Source organism: Eucyclogobius newberryi, unplaced genomic scaffold (assembly GCF_026437365.1).
Source record: "Eucyclogobius newberryi isolate DKJ021-1_F unplaced genomic scaffold, fEucNew1.0.hap1 SCAF_3, whole genome shotgun sequence".
Lineage (NCBI taxonomy): Eukaryota > Metazoa > Chordata > Actinopteri > Gobiiformes > Gobiidae > Eucyclogobius > Eucyclogobius newberryi.
In genome coordinates, this window is record NW_027315945.1 from 42800057 (window position 1) to 42824475 (window position 24419).

Genomic DNA, 24419 nt, shown 5'->3' on the forward strand with positions numbered 1-24419 from the left:
CAGAGTCCCCTGATGGTGCCAGAGCCCTATGATGGTACCAGAGTCCTATGATGGTGCCAGAGTCCTATGATGGTGCCAGAGTCCTATGATTGTGCCAGAGTCCTATGATGGTACCAGAGTCCTATGATGGTACCAGAGTCCAATGATGGTACCAGAGTCGTGTGATGGTGCCAGAGTCCTGTGATGGTACCAGAGTCTTATGATGGTGCCAGAGTCCTATGATGGTGCCAGAGTCCTGTGATGGTGCCAGAGTCTTATGATGGTGCCAGAGTCCTGCGATGGTGCCAGAGTCCTATGATGGTACCAGAGTCCTGTGATGGTACCAGAGTCCTATGATGGTACCAGAGTCCTTTTATGGTGCCAGAGTCTTATGATGGTACCAGAGTCCTGTGATGGTGCCAGAGCCCTATGATGGTACCAGAGTCGTATGATGGTGCCAGAGTCCTGTGATGGTGCCAGAGTCCTGTGAAGGTGCCAGAGTCCTGTGATGGTGCCAGAGTCCCCAGATGGTGCCCGAGTCCTATGAAGGTACCAGAGTACTATGATGGTACCAGAGTCCTATGATTGTGCCAGAGTCCTATGATGGTACCAGAGTCCTATGATGGTGCCAGAGTCCTGTGATGGTGCCAGAGTCCCCTGATGGTGCCAGAGCCCTATGATGGTACCAGAGTCCTATGATGGTGCCAGAGTCCTATGATGGTGCCAGAGTCCTATGATGGCGCCAGAGTCCTGTGATGGTGCCAGAGTCCTATGATGGTGCCGGAGTCCTATGATTGTGCCAGAGTCCTATGATTGTGCCAGAGTCCTATGATGGTACCAGAGTCCTATGATGGTACCAGAGTCGTGTGATGGTGCCAGAGTCCTGTGATGGTGCCAGAGTCCTGCGATGGTGCCAGAGTCCTATGATGGTACCAGAGTCCTGTGATGGTACCAGAGTCCTATGATGGTACCAGAGTCCTTTTATGGTGCCAGAGTCTTATGATGGTACCAGAGTCCTGTGATGGTGCCAGAGTCCTATGATGGTACCAGAGTCCTGTGATGGTGCCAGAGTCTTATGATGGTGCCAGAGTCCTGTGATGGTGCCAGAGTCCTATGATGGTGCCAGAGTCCAGTGATGGTGCCAGAGTCCTGTGATGATGCCAGAGTCTTATGATGGTGCCAGAGTCCTATGATGGTGCCAGAGTCCTGTGATGGTGCCAGAGTCCTATGATGGTACCAGAGTCTTATGATGGTGCCAGAGTCCTGTGATGGTGCCAGAGTCCTATGATGGTGCCAGAGTCCTGTGATGGTGCCAGAGTCCTATGATGGTACCAGAGTCCTGTGATGGTAGCAGAGTCCTATGCTGGTGCCAGAGTCCTATGATGGTGCCAGAGTCCTATGATGGTGCCAGAGTTCTATGATGGTACCAGAGTCCTGTGATGGTGCCAGAGTCCTTTGATGGTTCCAGAGTCCTATGATGGTACCAGAGTCCTGTGATTGTGCCAGAGTCCTATGATGGTGCCAGAGTCCTATGATGGTGCCATAGTCCTATGATGGTACCAAAGTCCTATGATGGTACCAGAGTGATGGTGCCAGAGTCCTTTGATGGTACCAGAGTCCATAATGGTACAAGAGTCCTGTGATGGTGCCAGTCCTGTGATGGTGCCAGAGTCCTATGATGGTGCCAGAGTCCTATGATGGTACCAGAGTCCTATGATGGTACCAGAGTCCTATGATGGTACCAGAGTCCTGTGATGGTGCCAGAGCGCTATGATGGTACCAGAGTCCTGTGATGGTACCAGAGTCCTGTGATGGTGCCAGAGTCTTATGATGGTACCAGAGTCCTATGATGGTTCCAGAGTCCTATGATGGTGCCAAAGTCCTATGATGGTACCAGAGTCCTATGATGGTACCAGAGTCCTATGATGGTACCAGAGTCCTATGATGGTACCAGAGTCCTGTGATGGTGCCAGAGTCTTATGATGGTACCAGAGTCCTATGATGGTTCCAGAGTCCTATGATGGTACCAGAGTCCTGTGATGGTACCAGAGTCCTGTGATGGTACCAGAGTCCTATGATGGTGCCAGAGTCCTATGATGGTGCCAGAGTTCTATGATGGTGCCAGAGTCCTATGATGGTGCCATAGTCCTATGATGGTACCAAAGTCCTATGATGGTACCAGAGTGATGGTACCAGAGTCCTGTGATGGTGCCAGAGTCTTATGATGGTACCAGAGTCCTGTGATGGTATCAGAGTCCTACGATGGTACCAGAGTCCTATGATGGTACCAGAGTCCTTTTATGGTGCCAGAGTCTTATGATGGTACAAGAGTCTTATGATGGTGCCAGAGTCTTATGATGGTACCAGAGTCCTATGATGGTACCAGAGTCCTTTTATGGTGCCAGAGTCTTATGATGGTACAAGAGTCTTATGATGGTGCCAGAGTCCTGTGATGGTGCCAGAGTCCTATGATGGTACCAGAGTCCTATGATGGGACCAGAGTCCTATGATGGTACCAGAGTCCTGTTATGGTTCCAGAGTCCTATGATGGTGCCAGAGTCCTATGATGGTACCAGAGTCCTATGATGGTGCCAGAGTCCCATGATGGTGCCAGAGTCCTATGATGGTACCATAGTCCTGTGATGGTGCCAGAGTCTTATGATGGTGCCAGAGTCCTGTGATGGTGCCAGAATCCTGTGATGGTGCCAGAGTCCCCAGATGGTGCCAGAGTCCTATGAAGGTACCAGAGTCCTATGATGGTGCCAGAGTCCTATGATGGTGCCAGAGTCCTATGATGGTACCAGAGTACTATGATGGTACCAGAGTCCTGTGATGGTGCCAGATTCTTATGATGGTGCCAGAGTCCAGTGATGGTGCCAGAGTCCTATGATGGTGCCAGAGTCCTATGATGGTACCAGAGTCCTATGATGGCGCCAGAGTCCTATGATGGTACCAGAGTCCTGTGATGGTGCCAGAGTCTTATGATGGTACCAGAGTGATGGTACCAGAGTCCTATGATGGTGCCAGAGTCCTATGATGGTGCCAGAGTCATATGATGGTACCAGAGTCCTATGATGGTACCAGAGTCCTATGATGGTGCCAGAGTCCTGTGATGGTGCCAGAGCCCTATGATGGTACCAGAGTCCTATGATGGTACCAGAGTCCTATGATGGTGCCAGAGTCCTGTGATGGTGCCAGAGCCCTATGATGGTACCAGAGTCCTATGATGGTGCCAGAGTCCTGTGATGGTGCCAGAGCCCTATGATCGTACCAGAGTCCTGTGATGGTGCAAGAGTCCTGTGAAGGTGCCAGAGTCCCCAGATGGTGCCCGAGTCCTATGAAGGTACCAGTCCTATGATGGTGCCAGAGTCCTATGATGGTACCAGAGTACTATGATGGTGCCAGAGTCTTGTGATGGTGCCAGAGTCCTGTGATGGTGCCAGAGTCCTATGATGGTGCAAGAGTCCTATGATGGTGCCAGAGTCCTATGATGGTACCAGAGTCCTATGATGGTACCAGAGTCCTATGATGGTGCCAGAGTCCTGTGATGGTGCCAGAGCCCTATGATGGTACCAGAGTCCTATGATGGTGCCAGAGTCCTGTGATGGTGCCAGAGTCCTGTGAAGGTGCCAGAGTCCTGTGATGGTGCCAGAGTCCCCAGATGGTGCCCGAGTCCTATGAAGGTACCAGAGTACTATGATGGTACCAGAGTCCTATGATTGTGCCAGAGTCCTATGATGGTACCAGAGTCCTATGATGGTGCCAGAGTCCTGTGATGGTGCCAGAGTCCCCTGATGGTGCCAGAGCCCTATGATGGTACCAGAGTCCTATGATGGTGCCAGAGTCCTATGATGGTGCCAGAGTCCTATGATGGCGCCAGAGTCCTGTGATGGTGCCAGAGTCCTATGATGGTGCCGGAGTCCTATGATTGTGCCAGAGTCCTATGATTGTGCCAGAGTCCTATGATGGTACCAGAGTCCTATGATGGTACCAGAGTCCTATGATGGTACCAGAGTCGTGTGATGGTGCCAGAGTCCTGTGATGGTACCAGAGTCTTATGATGGTGCCAGAGTCCTGTGATGGTGCCAGAGTCCTGTGATGGTGCCGGAGTCTTATGATGGTACCGGAGTCCTATGATGGTACCAGAGTCCTGTGATGGTACCAGAGTCCTGTGATGGTGCCAGAGTCCTATGATGGTGCCAGAGTCTTATGATGGTGCCAGAGTCCTGCGATGGTGCCAGAGTCCTATGATGGTACCAGAGTCCTGTGATGGTACCAGAGTCCTATGATGGTACCAGAGTCCTTTTATGGTGCCAGAGTCTTATGATGGTACCAGAGTCCTGTGATGGTGCCAGAGTCCTATGATGGTACCAGAGTCCTGTGATGGTGCCAGAGTCTTATGATGGTGCCAGAGTCCTGTGATGGTGCCAGAGTCCTATGATGGTGCCAGAGTCCAGTGATGGTGCCAGAGTCCTGTGATGGTGCCAGAGTCTTATGATGGTGCCAGAGTCCTATGATGGTGCCAGAGTCCTATGATGGTGCCAGAGTCCTGTGATGGTGCCAGAGTCCTATGATGGTACCAGAGTCCTGTGATGGTAGCAGAGTCCTATGCTGGTGCCAGAGTCCCATGATGGTGCCAGAGTCCTATGATGGTGCCAGAGTCCTATGATGGTGCCAGAGTTCTATGATGGTACCAGAGTCCTGTGATGGTGCCAGAGTCCTTTGATGGTTCCAGAGTCCTATGATGGTTCCAGAGTCCTGTGATTGTGCCAGAGTCCTATGATGGTGCCAGAGTCCTATGATGGTGCCATAGTCCTATGATGGTACCAAAGTCCTATGATGGTACCAGAGTGATGGTACCAGAGTCCTATGATGGTGCCAGAGTCCTATGATGGTACCAGAGTCCTATGATGGTACCAGAGTCCTATGATGGTACCAGAGTCCTGTGATGGTGCCAGAGCGCTATGATGGTACCAGAGTCCTGTGATGGTACCAGAGTCCTGTGATGGTGCCAGAGTCTTATGATGGTACCAGAGTCCTATGATGGTTCCAGAGTCCTATGATGGTGCCAAAGTCCTATGATGGTACCAGAGTCCTATGATGGTACCAGAGTCCTATGATGGTACCAGAGTCCTATGATGGTACCAGAGTCCTGTGATGGTGCCAGAGTCTTATGATGGTACCATAGTCCTATGATGGTTCCAGAGTCCTATGATGGTACCAGAGTCCTGTGATGGTACCAGAGTCCTGTGATGGTACCAGAGTCCTATGATGGTGCCAGAGTCCTATGATGGTGCCAGAGTCCTATGATGGTGCCAGAGTTCTATGATGGTACCAGAGTCCTGTGATGGTGCCAGAGTCCTTTGATGGTTCCAGAGTCCTATGATGGTACCAGAGTCCTGTGATTGTGCCAGAGTCCTATGATGGTGCCAGAGTCCTATGATGGTGCCATAGTCCTATGATGGTACCAAAGTCCTATGATGGTACCAGAGTGATGGTACCAGAGTCCTGTGATGGTGCCAGAGTCTTATGATGGTACCAGAGTCCTGTGATGGTATCAGAGTCCTACGATGGTACCAGAGTCCTATGATGGTACCAGAGTCCTTTTATGGTGCCAGAGTCTTATGATGGTACAAGAGTCTTATGATGGTGCCAGGGTCCTGTGATGGTGCCAGAGTCCTATGATGGTACCAGAGTCCTATGATGGGACCAGAGTCCTATGATGGTACCAGAGTCCTGTTATGGTTCCAGAGTCCTATGATGGTGCCAGAGTCCTATGATGGTACCAGAGTCCTATGATGGTGCCAGAGTCCCATGATGGTGCCAGAGTCCTATGATGGTACCATAGTCCTGTGATGGTGCCAGAGTCTTATGATGGTGCCAGAGTCCTGTGATGGTGCCAGAGTCCTGTGATGGTGCCAGAGTCCCCAGATGGTGCCAGAGTCCTATGAAGGTACCAGAGTCCTATGATGGTGCCATAGTCCTATGATGGTACCAAAGTCCTATGATGGTACCAGAGTGATGGTACCAGAGTCCTATGATGGTGCCAGAGTCCTATGATGGTACCAGAGTCCTATGATGGTACCAGAGTCCTATGATGGTACCAGAGTCCTGTGATGGTGCCAGAGCGCTATGATGGTACCAGAGTCCTGTGATGGTACCAGAGTCCTGTGATGGTGCCAGAGTCTTATGATGGTACCAGAGTCCTATGATGGTTCCAGAGTCCTATGATGGTGCCAAAGTCCTATGATGGTACCAGAGTCCTATGATGGTACCAGAGTCCTATGATGGTACCAGAGTCCTATGATGGTACCAGAGTCCTGTGATGGTGCCAGAGTCTTATGATGGTACCATAGTCCTATGATGGTTCCAGAGTCCTATGATGGTACCAGAGTCCTGTGATGGTACCAGAGTCCTGTGATGGTACCAGAGTCCTATGATGGTGCCAGAGTCCTATGATGGTGCCAGAGTCCTATGATGGTGCCAGAGTTCTATGATGGTACCAGAGTCCTGTGATGGTGCCAGAGTCCTTTGATGGTTCCAGAGTCCTATGATGGTACCAGAGTCCTGTGATTGTGCCAGAGTCCTATGATGGTGCCAGAGTCCTATGATGGTGCCATAGTCCTATGATGGTACCAAAGTCCTATGATGGTACCAGAGTGATGGTACCAGAGTCCTGTGATGGTGCCAGAGTCTTATGATGGTACCAGAGTCCTGTGATGGTATCAGAGTCCTACGATGGTACCAGAGTCCTATGATGGTACCAGAGTCCTTTTATGGTGCCAGAGTCTTATGATGGTACAAGAGTCTTATGATGGTGCCAGAGTCCTGTGATGGTGCCAGAGTCCTATGATGGTACCAGAGTCCTATGATGGGACCAGAGTCCTATGATGGTACCAGAGTCCTGTTATGGTTCCAGAGTCCTATGATGGTGCCAGAGTCCTATGATGGTACCAGAGTCCTATGATGGTGCCAGAGTCCCATGATGGTGCCAGAGTCCTATGATGGTACCATAGTCCTGTGATGGTGCCAGAGTCTTATGATGGTGCCAGAGTCCTGTGATGGTGCCAGAGTCCTGTGATGGTGCCAGAGTCCCCAGATGGTGCCAGAGTCCTATGAAGGTACCAGAGTCCTATGATGGTGCCAGAGTCCTATGATGGTGTCAGAGTCCTATGATGGTACCAGAGTACTATGATGGTACCAGAGTCCTATGATGGTACCAGAGTCCTGTGATGGTGCCAGATTCTTATGATGGTGCCAGAGTCCAGTGATGGTGCCAGAGTCCTATGATGGTGCCAGAGTCCTATGATGGTACCTGAGTCCTATGATGGCGCCAGAGTCCTATGATGGTACCAGAGTCCTGTGATGGTGCCAGAGTCTTATGATGGTACCAGAGTGATGGTACCAGAGTCCTATGATGGTGCCAGAGTCCTATGATGGTGCCAGAGTCATATGATGGTACCAGAGTCCTATGATGGTACCAGAGTCCTATGATGGTGCCAGAGTCCTGTGATGGTGCAAGAGTCCTGTGAAGGTGACAGAGTCCCCAGATGGTGCCCGAGTCCTATGATGGTGCCAGAGTCCTGTGATGGTGCCAGAGTCCTGTGATGGTGCCAGAGTCTTATGATGGTACCGGAGTCCTATGATGGTACCAGAGTCTTATGATGGTGCCAGAGTCCTGTGATGGTGCCAGAGTCCTATGATGGTGCCAGAGTCCTGTGATGGTGCCAGAGTCCTATGATGGTACCAGAGTCCTGTGATGGTAGCAGAGTCCTATGCTGGTGCCAGAGTCCCATGATGGTGCCAGAGTCCTATGATGGTGCCAGAGTCCTATGATGGTGCCAGAGTTCTATGATGGTACCAGAGTCCTGTGATGGTGCCAGAGTCCTTTGATGGTTCCAGAGTCCTATGATGGTTCCAGAGTCCTGTGATTGTGCCAAAGTCCTATGATGGTGCCAGAGTCCTATGATGGTGCCATAGTCCTAAGATGGTACCAAAGTCCTATGATGGTACCAGAGTGATGGTACCAGAGTCCTATGATGGTGCCAGAGTCCTATGATGGTACCAGAGTCCATAATGGTACAAGAGTCCTGTGATGGTGCCAGTCCTGTGATGGTACCAGAGTCCTGTGATGGTGCCAGAGTCTTATGATGGTACCAGAGTCCTATGATGGTTCCAGAGTCCTATGATGGTGCCAAAGTCCTATGATGGTACCAGAGTCCTATGATGGTACCAGAGTCCTATGATGGTACCAGAGTCCTATGATGGTACCAGAGTCCTGTGATGGTGCCAGAGTCTTATGATGGTACCAGAGTCCTATGATGGTACCAGAGTCCTGTGATGGTACCAGAGTCCTGTGATGGTACCAGAGTCCTATGATGGTGCCAGAGTCCTATGATGGTGCCAGAGTTCTATGATGGTACCAGAGTCCTGTGATGGTGCCAGAGTCCTTTGATGGTTCCAGAGTCCTATGATGGTACCAGAGTCCTGTGATTGTGCCAGAGTCCTATGATGGTGCCAGAGTCCTATGATGGTGCCATAGTCCTATGATGGTACCAAAGTCCTATGATGGTACCAGAGTGATGGTACCAGAGTCCTGTGATGGTGCCAGAGTCTTATGATGGTACCAGAGTCCTGTGATGGTATCAGAGTCCTACGATGGTACCAGAGTCCTATGATGGTACCAGAGTCCTTTTATGGTGCCAGAGTCTTATGATGGTACAAGAGTCTTATGATGGTGCCAGAGACCTGTGATGGTGCCAGAGTCCTATGATGGTACCAGAGTCCTGTGATGGTGCCAGAGTCCTATGATGGTACCAGAGTCCTATGATGGGACCAGAGTCCTATGATGGCACCAGAGTCCTGTTATGGTTCCAGAGTCCTATGATGGTGCCAGAGTCCTATGATGGTACCAGAGTCCTATGATGGTGCCAGAGTCCCATGATGGTGCCAGAGTCCTATGATGGTACCATAGTGCTGTGATGGTGCCAGAGTCTTATGATGGTGCCAGAGTCCTGTGATGGTGCCAGAGTCCTGTGATGGTGCCAGAGTCCCCAGATGGTGCCAGAGTCCTATGAAGGTACCAGAGTCCTATGATGGTGCCAGAGTCCTATGATGGTGCCAGAGTCCTATGATGATACCAGAGTACTATGATGGTACCAGAGTCCTATGATGGTACCAGAGTCCTGTGATGGTGCCAGATTCTTATGATGGTGCCAGAGTCCAGTGATGGTGCCAGAGTCCCCTGATGGTGCCAGAGCCCTATGATGGTGCTGGAGTCCTGTGATGGTACCAGAGTCCTCTGATGGTGCCAGAGTCCTATGATGGTACCAGAGTCCTATGATGGTGCCAGAGTCCTATGATGGTACCAGAGTCCTGTGATGGTGCCAGAGTCCTATGATGGTACCAGAGTCCTATGATGGTGCCAGAGTCCTGTGATGGTGCCAGAGTCCTGTGATGGTGCCAGAGTCTTATGATGGTACCGGAGTCCTATGATGGTACCAGAGTCCTGTGATGGTTCCAGAGTCTTATGATGGTGCCAGAGTCCTGTGATGGTGCCAGAGTCCTATGATGGTCCCAGAGTCCTTTTATGGTGCCAGAGTCTTATGATGGTACCAGAGTCTTAGGATGGTGCCAGAGTCCTGTGATGGTGCCAGAGTCTTATGATGGTGCCAGAGTCCTGTGATGGTGCCAGAGTCTTATGATGGTGCCAGAGTCCTATGATGGTACCAGAGTCCTGTGATGGTGCCAGAGTCTTATGATGGTACCAGAGTCCTGTGATGGTATCAGAGTCCTACGATGGTACCAGAGTCCTATGATGGTACCAGAGTCCTTTTATAGTGCCAGAGTCTTATGATGGTACCAGAGTCCTGTGATGGTATCAGAGTCCTACGATGGTACCAGAGTCCTATGATGGTACCAGAGTGCTTTTATAGTGCCAGAGTCTTATGATGGTACCAGAGTCTTATGATGGTGCCAGAGTCCTGTGATGGTGCCAGAGTACTATGATGGTACCAGAGTCCTATGATGGTACCAGAGTCCTATGATGGTACCAGAGTCCTGTGATGGTTCCAGAGTCCTATGATGGTGCCAGAGTCCTATGATGGTACCAGAGTCCTATGATGGTGCCAGAGTCCCATGATGGTGCCAGAGTCCTATGATGGTACCATAGTCCTGTGATGGTGCCAGAGTCTTATGATGGTACCAGAGTCCTATGATGGTGCCAAAGTCCCATGATGATGCCAGAGTCCTATGATGGTACCATAGTCCTGTGATGGTGCCAGAGTCCTATGATTGTACCAGAGACCTGTGATGGTGCCAGAGTCTTATGATGGTGCCAGAGACCTGTGATGGTACCAGAGTCCTATGATGGTACCAGAGTCCTATGATGGTACTAGATTCCTGTGATGGTGCCAGAGTATTATGATGGTACCAGAGTCCTATGATGGTTCCAGAGTCCTGTGATGGTACCAGAGTCCTATGATGGTACTAGATTCCTGTGATGGTGCCAGAGTCTTATGATGGTACCAGAGTCCTATGATGGTTCCAGAGTCCTGTGATGGGACCAGAGTCCTATGCTGATGCCAGAGTCCCATGATGGTGCCAGAATCCTATGATGGTGCCAGAGTCCTATGATGGTGCCAGAGTTCTATGATGGTACCAGAGTCCTATGATGGTACCAGAGTCCTGTGATGGTGCCAGAGTCCTATAATGGTGCCAGAGTCCTATGATGGTACCAGAGTCCTATGATGGTGCCAGAGTCCTATGATGGTACCAGAGTCCTATGATGGTACCAGAGTCCTATGATGGTGCCAGAGTCCTGTGATGGTGCCAGAGTCCTATGATGGTGCCAGAGTCCTATGATGGTACCAGAGTCCTATGATGGTACCAGAGTCCTATGATGGTACCAGAGTCCTGTGATGGTGCCAGAGCCCTATGATGGTACCAGAGTCCTGTGATGGTGCCAGAGTCCTGTGATGGTGCCAGAGTCCTATGATGGTGCCAGAGTCCTATGATGGTGCCAGAGTCCTATGATGGTGCCAGAGTCCTGTGATGGTGCCAAAGTGCTATGATGGTACCAGAGTCCTTTGATGGTGCTGGAGTCCTGTGATGGTACCAGAGTCCTCTGATGGTGCCAGAGTGCTATGATGGTACCAGACTCCTATGATGGTGCCAGAGTCCTATGATGGTGCCAGAGTCCTATGATGGTACCAGAGTCCTGTGATGGTACCAGAGTCTTATGATGGTGCCAGAGTCCTATGATGGTGCCAGAGTCCTATGATGGTGCCATAGTCCTATGATGGTACCAAAGTCCTATGATGGTACCAGAGTGATGGTACCAGAGTCCTGTGATGGTGCCAGAGCCCTATGATGGTACCAGAGTCCTGTGATGGTGCCAGAGTCCTGTGATGGTGCCAGAGCCCTATGATGGTACCAGAGTCCTATGATGGTACCAGAGTCCTGTGATGGTGCCAGAGTCCTATGATGGTGCCAGAGTCCTGTGATGGTGCCAGAGTCTTATGATGGTACCAGAGTCCTATGATGGTACCAGAGTCCTGTGATGGTGCCAGAGTCTTATGATGGTGCCAGAGTCCTGTGATGGTGCCAGAGTCCTGTGATGGTGCCAGAGTCCCCAAATGGTGCCAGAGTCCTATGATGGTGCCAGAGTCCTATGATGGTACCAGAGTACTATGATGGTGCCAGAGTCCTATGATGGTACCAGAGTCCTGTGATGGTGCCAGAGTCTTATGATGGTGCCAGAGTCCAGTGATGGTGCCAGAGTCCTATGATGGTGCCAGAGTCCTATGATGCAGCCAGAGTCCTATGATGGTACCAGAGTCCTGTGATGGTGCCAGAGTCCCCAGATGGTGCCCGAGTACTATGAAGGTACCAGAGTACTATGATGGTACCAGAGTCCTGTGATGGTGCCAGAGTCCTATGATGGTACCAGAGTCCTATGATGGTGCCAGAATCCTATGATGGTGCCAGAGTCCTGTGATGGTGCCAGAGTCCTGTGATGGTGCCAGAGTCTTATGATGGTACCGGAGTCCTATGATGGTACCAGAGTCCTGTGATGGTTCCAGAGTCTTATGATGGTGCCAGAGTCCTGTGATGGTGCCAGAGTCCTATGATGGTACCAGAGTCCTTTTATAGTGCCAGAGTCTTATGATGGTACTAGATTCCTGTGATGGTGCCAGAGTCTTATGATGGTACCAGAGTCCTATGATGGTTCCAGAGTCCTGTGATGGGACCAGAGTCCTATGCTGGTGCCAGAGTCCCATGATGGTGCCAGAATCCTAAGATGGTGCCAGAGTTCTATGATGGTACCAGACTCCTGTGATGGTGCCAGAGTCCTTTGATGGTTCCAGAGTCCTATGATGGTACCAGAGTCCTGTGATGGTGCCAGAGTCCTATGATGGTGCCAGAGTCCTATGATGGTGCCATAGTCCTATGATGGTACCAAAGTCCTATGATGGTACCAGAGTGATGGTACCAGAGTCCTATGATGGTGCCAGAGTCCTATGATGGTACCAGAGTCCTATGATGGTACCAGAGTCCTATGATGGTGCCAGAGTCCTGTGATGGTGCCAGAGTCCTAGGATGGTGCCAGAGTCCTATGATGGTACCAGAGTCCTATGATGGTACCAGAGTCCTATGGTGGTACCAGAGTCCTATGATGGTACCAGAGTCCTGTGATGGTGACAGAGCCCTATGATGGTACCAGAGTCCTGTGATGGTGCCAGAGTCCTGTGATGGTGCCAGAGCCCTATGATGGTACCAGAGTCCTATGATGGTACCATAGTCCTGTGATGGTGCCAGAGTCCTGTGATGGTGCCAGAGTCCTGTGATGGTGCCAGAGTCCTATGATGGTGCCACAGTCCTGTGATGGTGCCAAAGTCCTATGATGGTACCAGAGTCCTTTGATGGTGCTGGAGTCCTGTGATGGTACCAGAGTCCTCTGATGGTGCCAGAGTGCTATGATGGTACCAGAGTCCTATGATGGTGCCAGAGTCCTATGATGGTACCAGAGTCCTGTGATGGTGCCAGAGTCCTGTGATGGTACCAGTCTTATGATGGTGCCAGAGTCCTATGATGGTACCAAAGTCCTATGATGGTACCAGAGTGATGGTACCAGAGTCCTGTGATGGTGCCAGAGCCCTATGATGGTACCAGAGTCCTGTGATGGTCTCAGAGTCCTGTGATGGTGCCAGAGCCCTATGATGGTACCAGAGTCCTATGATGGTACCAGAGTCCTGTGATGGTGCCAGAGTCCTATGATGGTACCAGAGTCCTGTGATGGTGCCAGAGTCCTATGATGGTGCCAGAGTCCTGTGATGGTGCCAGAGTCTTAAGATGGTACCAGAGTCCTATGATGGTACCAGAGTCCTGTGATGGTGCCAGAGTCTTATGATGGTGCCAGAGTCCTGTGATGGTGCCAGAGTCCCCAAATGGTGCCAGAGTCCTATGAAGGTACCAGAGTCCTATGATGGTGCCAGAGTCCTATGATGGTGCCAGAGTCCTATGATGGTGCCAGAGTCCTATGATGGTGCCAGAGTCCTGTGATGGTGCCAAAGTGCTATGATGGTACCAGAGTCCTTTGATGGTGCTGGAGTCCTGTGATGGTACCAGAGTCCTCTGATGGTGCCAGAGTGCTATGATGGTACCAGACTCCTATGATGGTGCCAGAGTCCTATGATGGTGCCAGAGTCCTATGATGGTACCAGAGTCCTGTGATGGTACCAGAGTCTTATGATGGTGCCAGAGTCCTATGATGGTGCCAGAGTCCTATGATGGTGCCATAGTCCTATGATGGTACCAAAGTCCTATGATGGTACCAGAGTGATGGTACCAGAGTCCTGTGATGGTGCCAGAGCCCTATGATGGTACCAGAGTCCTGTGATGGTGCCAGAGTCCTGTGATGGTGCCAGAGTCCTGTGATGGTGCCAGAGCCCTATGATGGTACCAGAGTCCTATGATGGTACCAGAGTCCTGTGATGGTGCCAGAGTCCTATGATGGTGCCAGAGTCCTGTGATGGTGCCAGAGTCTTATGATGGTACCAGAGTCCTATGATGGTACCAGAGTCCTGTGATGGTGCCAGAGTCTTATGATGGTGCCAGAGTCCTGTGATGGTGCCAGAGTCCTGTGATGGTGCCAGAGTCCCCAAATGGTGCCAGAGTCCTATGATGGTGCCAGAGTCCTATGATGGTACCAGAGTACTATGATGGTGCCAGAGTCCTATGATGGTGCCAGAGTCCAGTGATGGTGCCAGAGTCCTATGATGGTGCCAGAGTCCTATGATGCAGCCAGAGTCCTATGATGGTACCAGAGTCCTGTGATGGTGCCAGAGTCCCCAGATGGTGCCCGAGTACTATGAAGGTACCAGAGTACTATGATGGTACCAGAGTCCTGTGATGGTGCCAGAGTCCTATGATGGTACCAGAGTCCTATGATGGTGCCTGAATCCTATGATGGTGCCAGAGTCCTGTGATGGTGCCAGAGTCCTGTGATGGTGCCAGAGTCTTATGATGGTACCGGAGTCCTATGATGGTACCAGAGTCCTGTGATGGTTCCAGAGTCTTATGATGGTGCCAGAGTCCTGTGATGGTGCCAGAGTCCTATGATGGTACCAGAGTCCTTTTATAGTGCCAGAGTCTTATGATGGTACTAGATTCCTGTGATGGTGCCAGAGTCTTATGATGGTACCAGAGTCCTATGATGGTTCCAGAGTCCTGTGATGGGACCAGAGTCCTATGCTGGTGCCAGAGTCCCATGATGGTGCCAGAATCCTAAGATGGTGCCAGAGTTCTATGATGGTACCAGACTCCTGTGATGGTGCCAGAGTCCTTTGATGGTTCCAGAGTCCTATGATGGTACCAGAGTCCTGTGATGGTGCCAGAGTCCTATGATGGTGCCAGAGTCCTATGATGGTGCCATAGTCCTATGATGGTACCAAAGTCCTATGATGGTACCAGAGTGATGGTACCAGAGTCCTATGATGGTGCCAGAGTCCTATGATGGTACCAGAGTCCTATGATGGTGCCAGAGTCCTGTGATGGTGCCAGAGTCCTAGGATGGTGCCAGAGTCCTATGATGGTACCAGAGTCCTATGATGGTACCAGAGTCCTATGATGGTACCAGAGTCCTATGATGGTACCAGAGTCCTGTGATGGTGACAGAGCCCTATGATGGTACCAGAGTCCTGTGATGGTGCCAGAGTCCTGTGATGGTGCCAGAGCCCTATGATGGTACCAGAGTCCTATGATGGTACCATAGTCCTGTGATGGTGCCAGAGTCCTATGATGGTGCCAGAGTCCTGTGATGGTGCCAGAGTCTTAAGATGGTACCAGAGTCCTATGATGGTACCAGAGTCCTGTGATGGTGCCAGAGTCTTATGATGGTGCCAGAGTCCTGTGATGGTGCCAGAGTCCCCAAATGGTGCCAGAGTCCTATGAAGGTACCAGAGTCCTATGATGGTGCCAGAGTCCTATGATGGTGCCAGAGTCCTATGATGGTACCAGAGTACTATGATGGTGCCAGAGTCCTGAGATGGTGCCAGAGTCTTATGATGGTACCAGAGTCCTGTGATGGTGCCAGAGTCTTATGATGGTGCCAGAGTCATATGATGGTACCAGAGTCATATGATGGCGCCAGAGTCCTATGATGGTACCAGAGTCCTGTGATGGTGCCAGAGTCCCCAGATGGTGCCCGAGTCCTATGATGGTACCAGAGTACTATGATGGTGCCAGAGTCCTGAGATGGTGCCAGAGTCTTATGATGGTACCAGAGTCCTATGATGGTGCCAGAGTCCTATGATGGTGCCAGAGGCCAGTGATGGTGCCAGAGTCCCCTGATGGTGCCAGAGCCCTATGATGGTACCAGAGTCCTATGATGGTGCCAGAGTCCTATGATGGTGCCAGAGTCCTGTGATGGTGCCAGAGTCCTATGATGGTGCCAGAGTCCCATGATGGTGCCAGAGTCCCATGATGGTGCCAGAGTCTTAAGATGGTGCCAGAGTCCCCTGATGGTGCCAGAGTCCTATGATGGTGCCAGAGTCCTATGATGGTGCCAGAGTCCTGTGATGGTGCCAGAGTCCTGTGATGGTGCCAAAGTCCTATGATGGTGCCAGAGTCCTATGATGGTGCCAGAGTCCTGTGATGGTGCCAGAGTCCCCTGATGGTGCCAGAGCCCTATGATGGTACCAGAGTCCTATGATGGTGCCAGAGTCCTATGATGGTGCCAGAGTCCTGTGATGGTGCCAGAGTCCCCTGATGGTGCCAGAGTCCTATGATGGTGCTGGAGTCCTGTGATGGTACCAGAGTCCCCTGATGGTGCCAGAGTCCTATGATGGTGCTGGAGTCCTATGATGGTACCAGAGTCCTATGATGGTACCAGAGTCCTATGATGGTGCCAGAGTCCTATGATGGTGCCAGAGTCCTATGATGGTACCAGAGTCCTGTGATGGTGCCAGAGTCCTATGATGGTACCAGAGTCCTATGATGGTGCCAGAGTCCTATGATGGTGCCAGAGTCCTGTGATGGTGCCAGAGTCCTGTGATTGTGCCAGAGTCCTATGACGGTACCGGAGTCCTATGACGGTACCAGAGTCCTGTGATGGTTCCAGAGTCTTATGATGGTGCCAGAGTCCTGTGATGGTGCCAGAGTCCTATGATGGTACCAGAGTCCTTTTATGGTGCCAGAGTCTTATGATGGTACCAGAGTCTTATGATGGTGCCAGAGTCCTGTGATGGTGCCAGAGTCTTATGATGGTGCTAGAGTCCTGTGATGGTGCCAGAGTCCTATGATGGTACCAGAGTCCTGTGATGGTGCCAGAGTCTTATGATGGTACCAGAGTCCTGTGATGGTATCAGAGTCCTACGATGGTACCAGAGTCCTATGATGGTACCAGAGTCCTTTTATAGTGCCAGAGTCTTATGATGGTACCAGAGTCTTATGATGGTGCCAGAGTCCTGTGATGGTCCCAGAGTACTATGATGGTACCAGAGTCCTATGATGGTACCAGAGTCCTATGATGGTACCAGAGTCCTGTGATGGTTCCAGAGTCCTATGATGGTGCCAGAGTCCTATGATGGTACCATAGTCCTGTGATGGTGCCAGAGTCTTATGATGGTACCAGAGTCCTGTGATGGTACCAGAGTCCTATGATGGTACAAGATTCCTGTGATGGTGCCAGAGTCTTATGATGGTACCAGAGTCCTATGATGTTCCAGAGTCCTATGATGGTACCAGAGTCCTGTAATGGTACCAGAGTCCTATGATGGTGCCAGAATCCTATGATGGTGCCAGAGTCCTATGATGGTGGCAGAGTTCTATGATGGTACCAGACTCCTGTGATGGTGCCAGAGTCCTTTGATGGTTCCAGAGTCCTATGATGGTACCAGAGTCCTGTGATTATGCCAGAGTCCTATGATGGTGCCAGAGTCCTATGATGGTGCCAGAGTCCTATGATGGTACCAGAGTCCTATGATGGTACCAGAGTCCTGTGATGGTGCCAGAGCCCTATGATGGTACCAGAGTCCTGTGATGGTGCCAGAGTCCTGTGATGGTGCCAGAGCCCTATGATGGTACCAGAGTCCTATGATGGTACCATAGTCCTGGGACGGTGCCAGAGTCCTGTGATGGTGCCAGAGTCCTATGATGGTGCCAGAGTCCTATGATGGTGCCAGAGTCCTGTGATGGTGCCAGAGTCCTTTGATGGTGCTGGAGTCCTGTGATGGTACCAGAGTCCTCTGATGGTGCCAGAGTGCTATGATGGTACCAGAGTCCTATGATGGTGCCAGAGTCCTATGATGGTGCCAGAGTCCTATGATGGTACCAGAGTCCTGTGATGGTACCAAAGTCCTATGATGGTACCAGAGTGATGGTGCCAGAGTCCTATGATGGTGCCATAGTCCTATGATGGTACCAAAGTCCTATGATGGTACCAGAGTGATGGTACCAGAGTCCTGTGATGGTGCCAGAGCCCTATGATGGTACCAGAGTCCTGTGATGGTGCCAGAGTCCTGTGATGGTGCCAGAGCCCTATGATGGTACCAGAGTCCTATGATGGTACCAGAGTCCTGTGATGGTGCCAGAGTCCTATGATGGTGCCAGAGTCCTGTGATGGTGCCAGAGTCTTGTGATGGTACCAGAGTCCTATGATGGTACCAGAGTCCTGTGATGGTGCCAGAGTCTTATGATGGTGCCAGAGTCCTGTGATGGTGCCAGAGTCCTGTGATGGTGCCAGAGTCCCCAAATGGTGCCAGAGTCCTATGAAGGTACCAGAGTCCTATGATGGTGCCAGAGTCCTATGATGGTGCCAGAGTCCTATGATGGTGCCAGAGTCCTATGATGGTACCAGAGTACTATGATGGTGCCAGAGTCCTGAGATGGTGCCAGAGTCTTATGATGGTACCAGAGTCTTATGATGGTGCCAGAGTCCTATGATGGTGCCAGAGTCCTATGATGGTGCCATAGTCCTATGATGGTACCAAAGTCCTATGATGGTACCAGAGTGATGGTACCAGAGTCCTATGATGGTGCCAGAGTCCTATGATGGTGCCAGAGTCCTGTGATGGTGCCAGAGTCTTATGATGGTGCCAGAGTCCTGTGATGGTGCCAGAGTCCCCAAATGGTGCCAGAGTCCTATGAAGGTACCAGAGTCCTATGATGGTGCCAGAGTCCTATGATGGTACCAGAGTACTATGATGGTGCCAGAGTCCTGAGATGGTGCCAGAGTCTTATGATGGTACCAGAGTCCTATGATGGTACCAGAGTCCTGTGACGGTGCCAGAGTCTTATGATGGTGCCAGAGGCCAGTGATGGTGCCAGAGTCCTATGATGGTGCCAGAGTCCTATGATGGTACCAGAGTCCTATGATGGCGCCAGAGTCCTATGATGGTACCAGAGTCCTGTGATGGTGCCAGAGTCCCCAGATGGTGCCCGAGTCCTATGATGGTACCAGAGTACTATGATGGTGCCAGAGTCCTATGATGGTGCCAGAGTCCTATGATTGTGCCAGAGTCCTATGATGGTACCAGAGTCCTATGATGGTGCCAGAGTCCTGTGATGGTGCCAGAGTCCCCTGATGGTGCCAGAGCCCTATGATGGTACCAGAGTCCTATGATGGTGCCAGAGTCCTATGATGGTGCCAGAGTCCTGTGATGGTACCAGAGTCCTGTGATGGTTCCAGAGTCTTATGATGGTGCCAGAGTCCTGTGATGGTGCCAGAGTCCTTTTATGGTGCCAGAGTCTTATGATGGTGCCAGAGTCTTATGATGGTACCAGAGTCCTATGATGGTGCCAGAGTCCTATGATGGTGCCAGAGTCCTATGATGGTGCCATAGTCCTATGATGGTACCAGAGTGATGGTACCAGAGTCCTGTGATGGTGCCAGAGCCCTATGATGGTACCAGAGTCCTGTGATGGTGCCAGAGTCCTGTGATGGTGCCAGAGTCCTGTGATGGTGCCAGAGTCCCCAAATGGTGCCAGAGTCCTATGAAGGTACCAGAGTCCTATGATGGTGCCAGAGTCCTATGATGGTGCCAGAGTCCTATGATGGTACCAGAGTCTTATGATGGTGCCAGAGTCCTGAGATGGTGCCAGAGTCCTGAGATGGTGCCAGAGTCTTATGATGGTACCAGAGTCTTATGATGGTGCCAGAGTCCTGTGATGGTGCTGGAGTCCTGTGATGGTACCAGAGTCCTCTGATGGTGCCAGAGTCCTATGATGGTACCAGAGTCCTGTGATGGTGCCAGAGTCCTATGATGGTACCAGAGTCCTGTGATGGTGCCATAGTCCTATGATGGTACCAAAGTCCTATGATGGTACCAGAGTGATGGTACCAGAGTCCTATGATGGTGCCAGAGTCCTATGATGGTACCAGAGTCCTCTGATGGTGCCAGAGTCCTGTGATGGTGCCAGAGTCCTATGATGGTGCCAGAGTCCTATGATGGTGCCATAGTCCTATGATGGTACCAAAGTCCTATGATGGTACCAGAGTGATGGTACCAGAGTCCTATGATGGTGCCAGAGTCCTATGATGGTACCAGAGTCCTCTGATGGTGCCAGAGTCCTGTGATGGTGCCAGAGTCCTGTGATGGTGCCAGAGTCTTATGATGGTACCAGAGTCCTATGATGGTACCAGAGTCCTATGATGGTACCAGAGTCCTATGATGGTACCAGAGTCCATTTATGGTGCCAGAGTCTTATGATGGTACCAGAGTCTTATGATGATGCCAGAGTCCTGTGATGGTACCAGAGTCCTATGATGGTACCAGAGTCCTATGATGGTACCAGAGTCCTATGATGGTGCCAGAGTCCCATGATGGTGCCAGAGTCCTATGATGGTACCATAGTCCTGTGATGGTGCCAGAGTCTTATGATGGTACCAGAGTCCTATGATGGTACCATAGTCCTGTGATGGTGCCAGAGACCTGTGATGGTACCAGAGTCCTGTGATGGTACCAGAATCCTGTGATGGTGCCAGAGTCCTATGATGGTACCAGAGTCCTGTGATGGTGCCAGAGTCTTATGATGGTACCAGAGTCCTGTGATGGTTCAAGAGTCCTATGATGGTACCAGAGTCCTGTGATGGTAGCAGAGTCCTATGATGGTGCCAGAGTCCCATGATGGTGCCAGAGTCCTATGATGGTGCCAGAGTTCTATGATGGTACCAGAGTCCTGTGATGGTGCCAGAGTCCTTTGATGGTGCCAGAGTCCTATGATGGTACCAGAGTCCTATGATGGTACCAGAGTCCTGTGATGGTTCCAGAGTCCTATGATGGTGCCAGAGTCCTGTGATGGTTCCAGAGTCCTATGATGGTACCAGAGTCCTATGATGGTGCCAGAGTCCTATGATGGTACCATAGTCCTGTGATGGTGCCAGAGTCCTATGATGGTGCCAGAGTCCCATGATGATGCCAGAGTCCTATGATGGTACCATAGTCCTGTGATGGTGCCAGAGTCCTATGATTGTACCAGAGTCCTGTGATGGTGCCAGAGTCTTATGATGGTGCCAGAGACCTGTGATGGTACCAGAGTCCTATGATGGTACCAGAGTCCTATGATGGTACTAGATTCCTGTGATGGTGCCAGAGTCTTATGATGGTACCAGAGTCCTATGATGGTTCCAGAGTCCTGTGATGGTACCAGAGTCCTATGATGGTACCAGAGTCCTATGATGGTACTAGATTCCTGTGATGGTGCCAGAGTCTTATGATGGTACCAGAGTCCTATGATGGTTCCAGAGTCCTATGATGGTACCAGAGTCCTGTGATGGTACCAGAGTCCTATGCTGGTGCCAGAGTCCCATGATGGTGCCAGAGTCCTATGATGGTGCCAGAGTCCTATGATGGTGCCAGAGTTCTATGATGATGCCAGAGTCCTATGATGGTACCAGAGTGATGGTACCAGAGTCCTATGATGGTACCAGAGTCCTATGATGGTACCAGAGTCCTTTTATGGTGCCAGAGTCTTATGATGGTACCAGAGTCTTATGATGGTGCCAGAGTCCTATGATGGTACCAAAGTCCTATGATGGTACCAGAGTGATGGTACCAGAGTCCTATGATGGTGCCAGAGTCCTATGATGGTACCAGAGTCCTATGATGGTACCAGAGTGATGGTACCAAAGTCCTATGATGGTACCAGAGTGATGGTGCCAGAGTCCTATGATGGTACCAAAGTCCTATGATGGTACCAGAGTGATGGTACCAGAGTCTTATGATGGTGCCAGAGTCCTATGATGGTACCAGAGTCCTATGATGGTACCAGAGTCCTATGATGGTACCAGAGTCCTGTGATGGTACCAGAGTCCCCTGATGGTGCCAGAGTGTCGTGCTGGTGCCAGAGTGTCGTGCTGGTGCAAGCGATTATTATTTTGCAAACTGGGTGTGGCCACAATAATTGAAGGTGTTTTTGATCATAATTTAATGCACAAATAATGACTATTGTAAATCAAACACGTGGTGTTGTACCATCAGCAGATGTTACTCACTCTCTGAGTCCTGAGTCTCTGTCCGCTCTGGGTTTAGCTCGTCTGTTAGCATTAGCTGGTCCAATAGCCGCTCCGGCAGCTGCTCGCCAAGCCCCGGGTCGTGCGTCTCGATGCTGTGTCTCCTCTGAGGACGATCAGCCAATGAGGGCGCATTCTGAAGCTCCACCTCCTCCTGCAGCCAATCAGAAGCAGAAGCAACTCAACATCACCACACAGATGATTCATTCAATTAAATGTATTTTGTAGAGCTCAAAAATACAACAGCAGTTGCCTCAATGGGCAGAGGTCAGAGGTCATGTGGTGCCGAGGGTTCCTGTACAGGTCTTATACTGAGAGTCATGTGGTGCCGGGGGTTCCTGTACAGGTCTTATACTGAGAGTCATGTGGTGCCGGGGGTTCCTGTACAGGTCTTATACTGAGAGTCATGTGGTGCCGGGGGTTCCTGTACAGGTCTTATACTGAGAGTCATGTGGTGCCTGAGGTTCCTGTACAGGTCTTATACTGAGAGTCATGTGGTGCCGGGGGTTCCTGTACAGGTCTTATACTGAGAGTCATGTGGTGCCTGAGGTTCCTGTACAGGTCTTATACTGAGAGTCATGTGGTGCCGGGGGTTCCTGTACAGGTCTTATACTGAGAGTCATGTGGTGCCTGAGGTTCCTGTACAGGTCTCATACTGATAGTCATGTGGTGCCGGGGGTTCCTGTACAGGTCTTATACTGAGAGTCATGTGGTGCCGGGGGTTCCTGTACAGGTCTCATACTGAGAGTCATGTGGTGCCGGGGGTTCCTGTACAGGTCTAATACTGAGAGTCATGTGGTGCTGGGGGTTCCTGTACAGGTCTTATACTGAGAGTCATGTGGTGCCTGAGGTTCCTGTACAGGTCTCATACTGATAGTCATGTGGTGCCGGGGGTTCCTGTACAGGTCTTATACTGAGAGTCATGTGGTGCCGGGGGTTCCTGTGCAGGTCTTATACTGAGAGTCATGTGGTGCCGGGGGTTCCTGTACAGGTCTTATACTGAGAGTCATGTGGTGCCGGGGGTTCCTGTACAGGTCTTATACTGAGAGTCATGTGGTGCCGGGGGTTCCTGTGCAGGTCTTATACTGAGAGTCATGTGGTGCCGGGGGTTCCTGTACAGGTCTTATACTGAGAGTCATGTGGTGCCGGGGGTTCCTGTACAGGTCTTATACTGAGAGTCATGTGGTGATTAATGTGTCATGTTTTTTAACTCCAGGTCAAAGGTCTCATTCTTCACAGGGAAATGCAAAAGTTGTAGAAACAGCGCCACCAGGAGGTGAACCACTGTCACATGACCTGGGACTGTCCTGTCAATCACATGTGAGTGAAGTTCACCACGCTCTGATACAGCATTTACCCCTGAACTTTACTACTATGAACTCCTGCCATGGACACAATACATGGATACTTTAGAATGTACTTTTGAATGTACTTTTGAATGTACTTTAGAATGTACTTTAGAATGTACTTTAGAATGTACTTTTGAATGTACTTTAGAATGTACTTTAGAATGTACTTTTGAATGTACTTTAGAATGTACTTTTGATTGTACATTCAAAAGTACTTTAGGAATGTACTTTAGAATGTACTTTAGACTGTACTTTTGATTGTACATTCAAAAGTACTTTTGGAAAGTACTTTTGAATGTACTTTTGGCAGCAGGAAAAAAGACCATCACAAAGAAAAGGACACAAACATCATCAACGATAAAGGACTGGACTGAGAGAGGAACAGACATCAGGCAAATTTTTAAAATTACTTTCAGACTTAATTTGAAAAACAGATTTGATCAATTTTGGACTAAATGGGACTTAAAGGCAATGGACCATATGCCACTCCCCCGTGCACATGCCACTCCCCCGTGCACATGCCACTCCCCCGTGCACATGCCACTCCCCCGTGCACATGCCACTCCCCCGTGCACATGCCACTCCCCCGTGCACATGCCACTCCCCCGTGCTCATGCCACTCCCCCGTGCACATGCCACTCCCCCGGGCACATGCCACTCCCCCGTGCTCATGCCACTCCCCCGTGCACATGCCACTCCCCCGTGCACATGCCACTCCCCCGTGCACATGCCACTCCCCCGTGCACATGCCACTCCCCCGTGCTCGTGCCACTCCCCCGTGCCACTCCCCCATGCACATGCCACTCCCCCGTGCTCATGCCACTCCCCCGTGCACATGCCATTCCCCCGTGCTCGTGCCACTCCCCCGTGCCACTCCCCCGTGCTCATGCCACTCCCCCGTGCGCATGCCACTCCACCATGCTCATGCCTCGTCCCGTCACTGAGGGAACTATATTATGATAGATCAATGCGCTTAGACACGCGGAAACGTGCTGCTCTCATGGGGACGAGCCAACGAGGCTCTGCAGGTGAACCAGGCCCTGCAGGTGAACCAGGCCCTGCAGGTGAACCAGGCCCTG

The 24419-nt window shown here is 51.0% G+C and overlaps 1 protein-coding gene across 1 annotated transcript in view; it reads right to left on the reverse strand.

Moving 5' to 3' along the window:
• Positions 1-21965: 21965 nt before the first annotated feature.
• LOC140374630 (uncharacterized) overlaps positions 21966-24419 on the reverse strand; it is a 14974-nt gene continuing 12520 nt past the window's right edge. The window contains exon 3 of the mRNA XM_072461559.1: positions 21966-22145. Coding sequence (XP_072317660.1) covers positions 21966-22145 — 180 coding nt within the window. The remainder of the gene's footprint in view (positions 22146-24419) is intronic.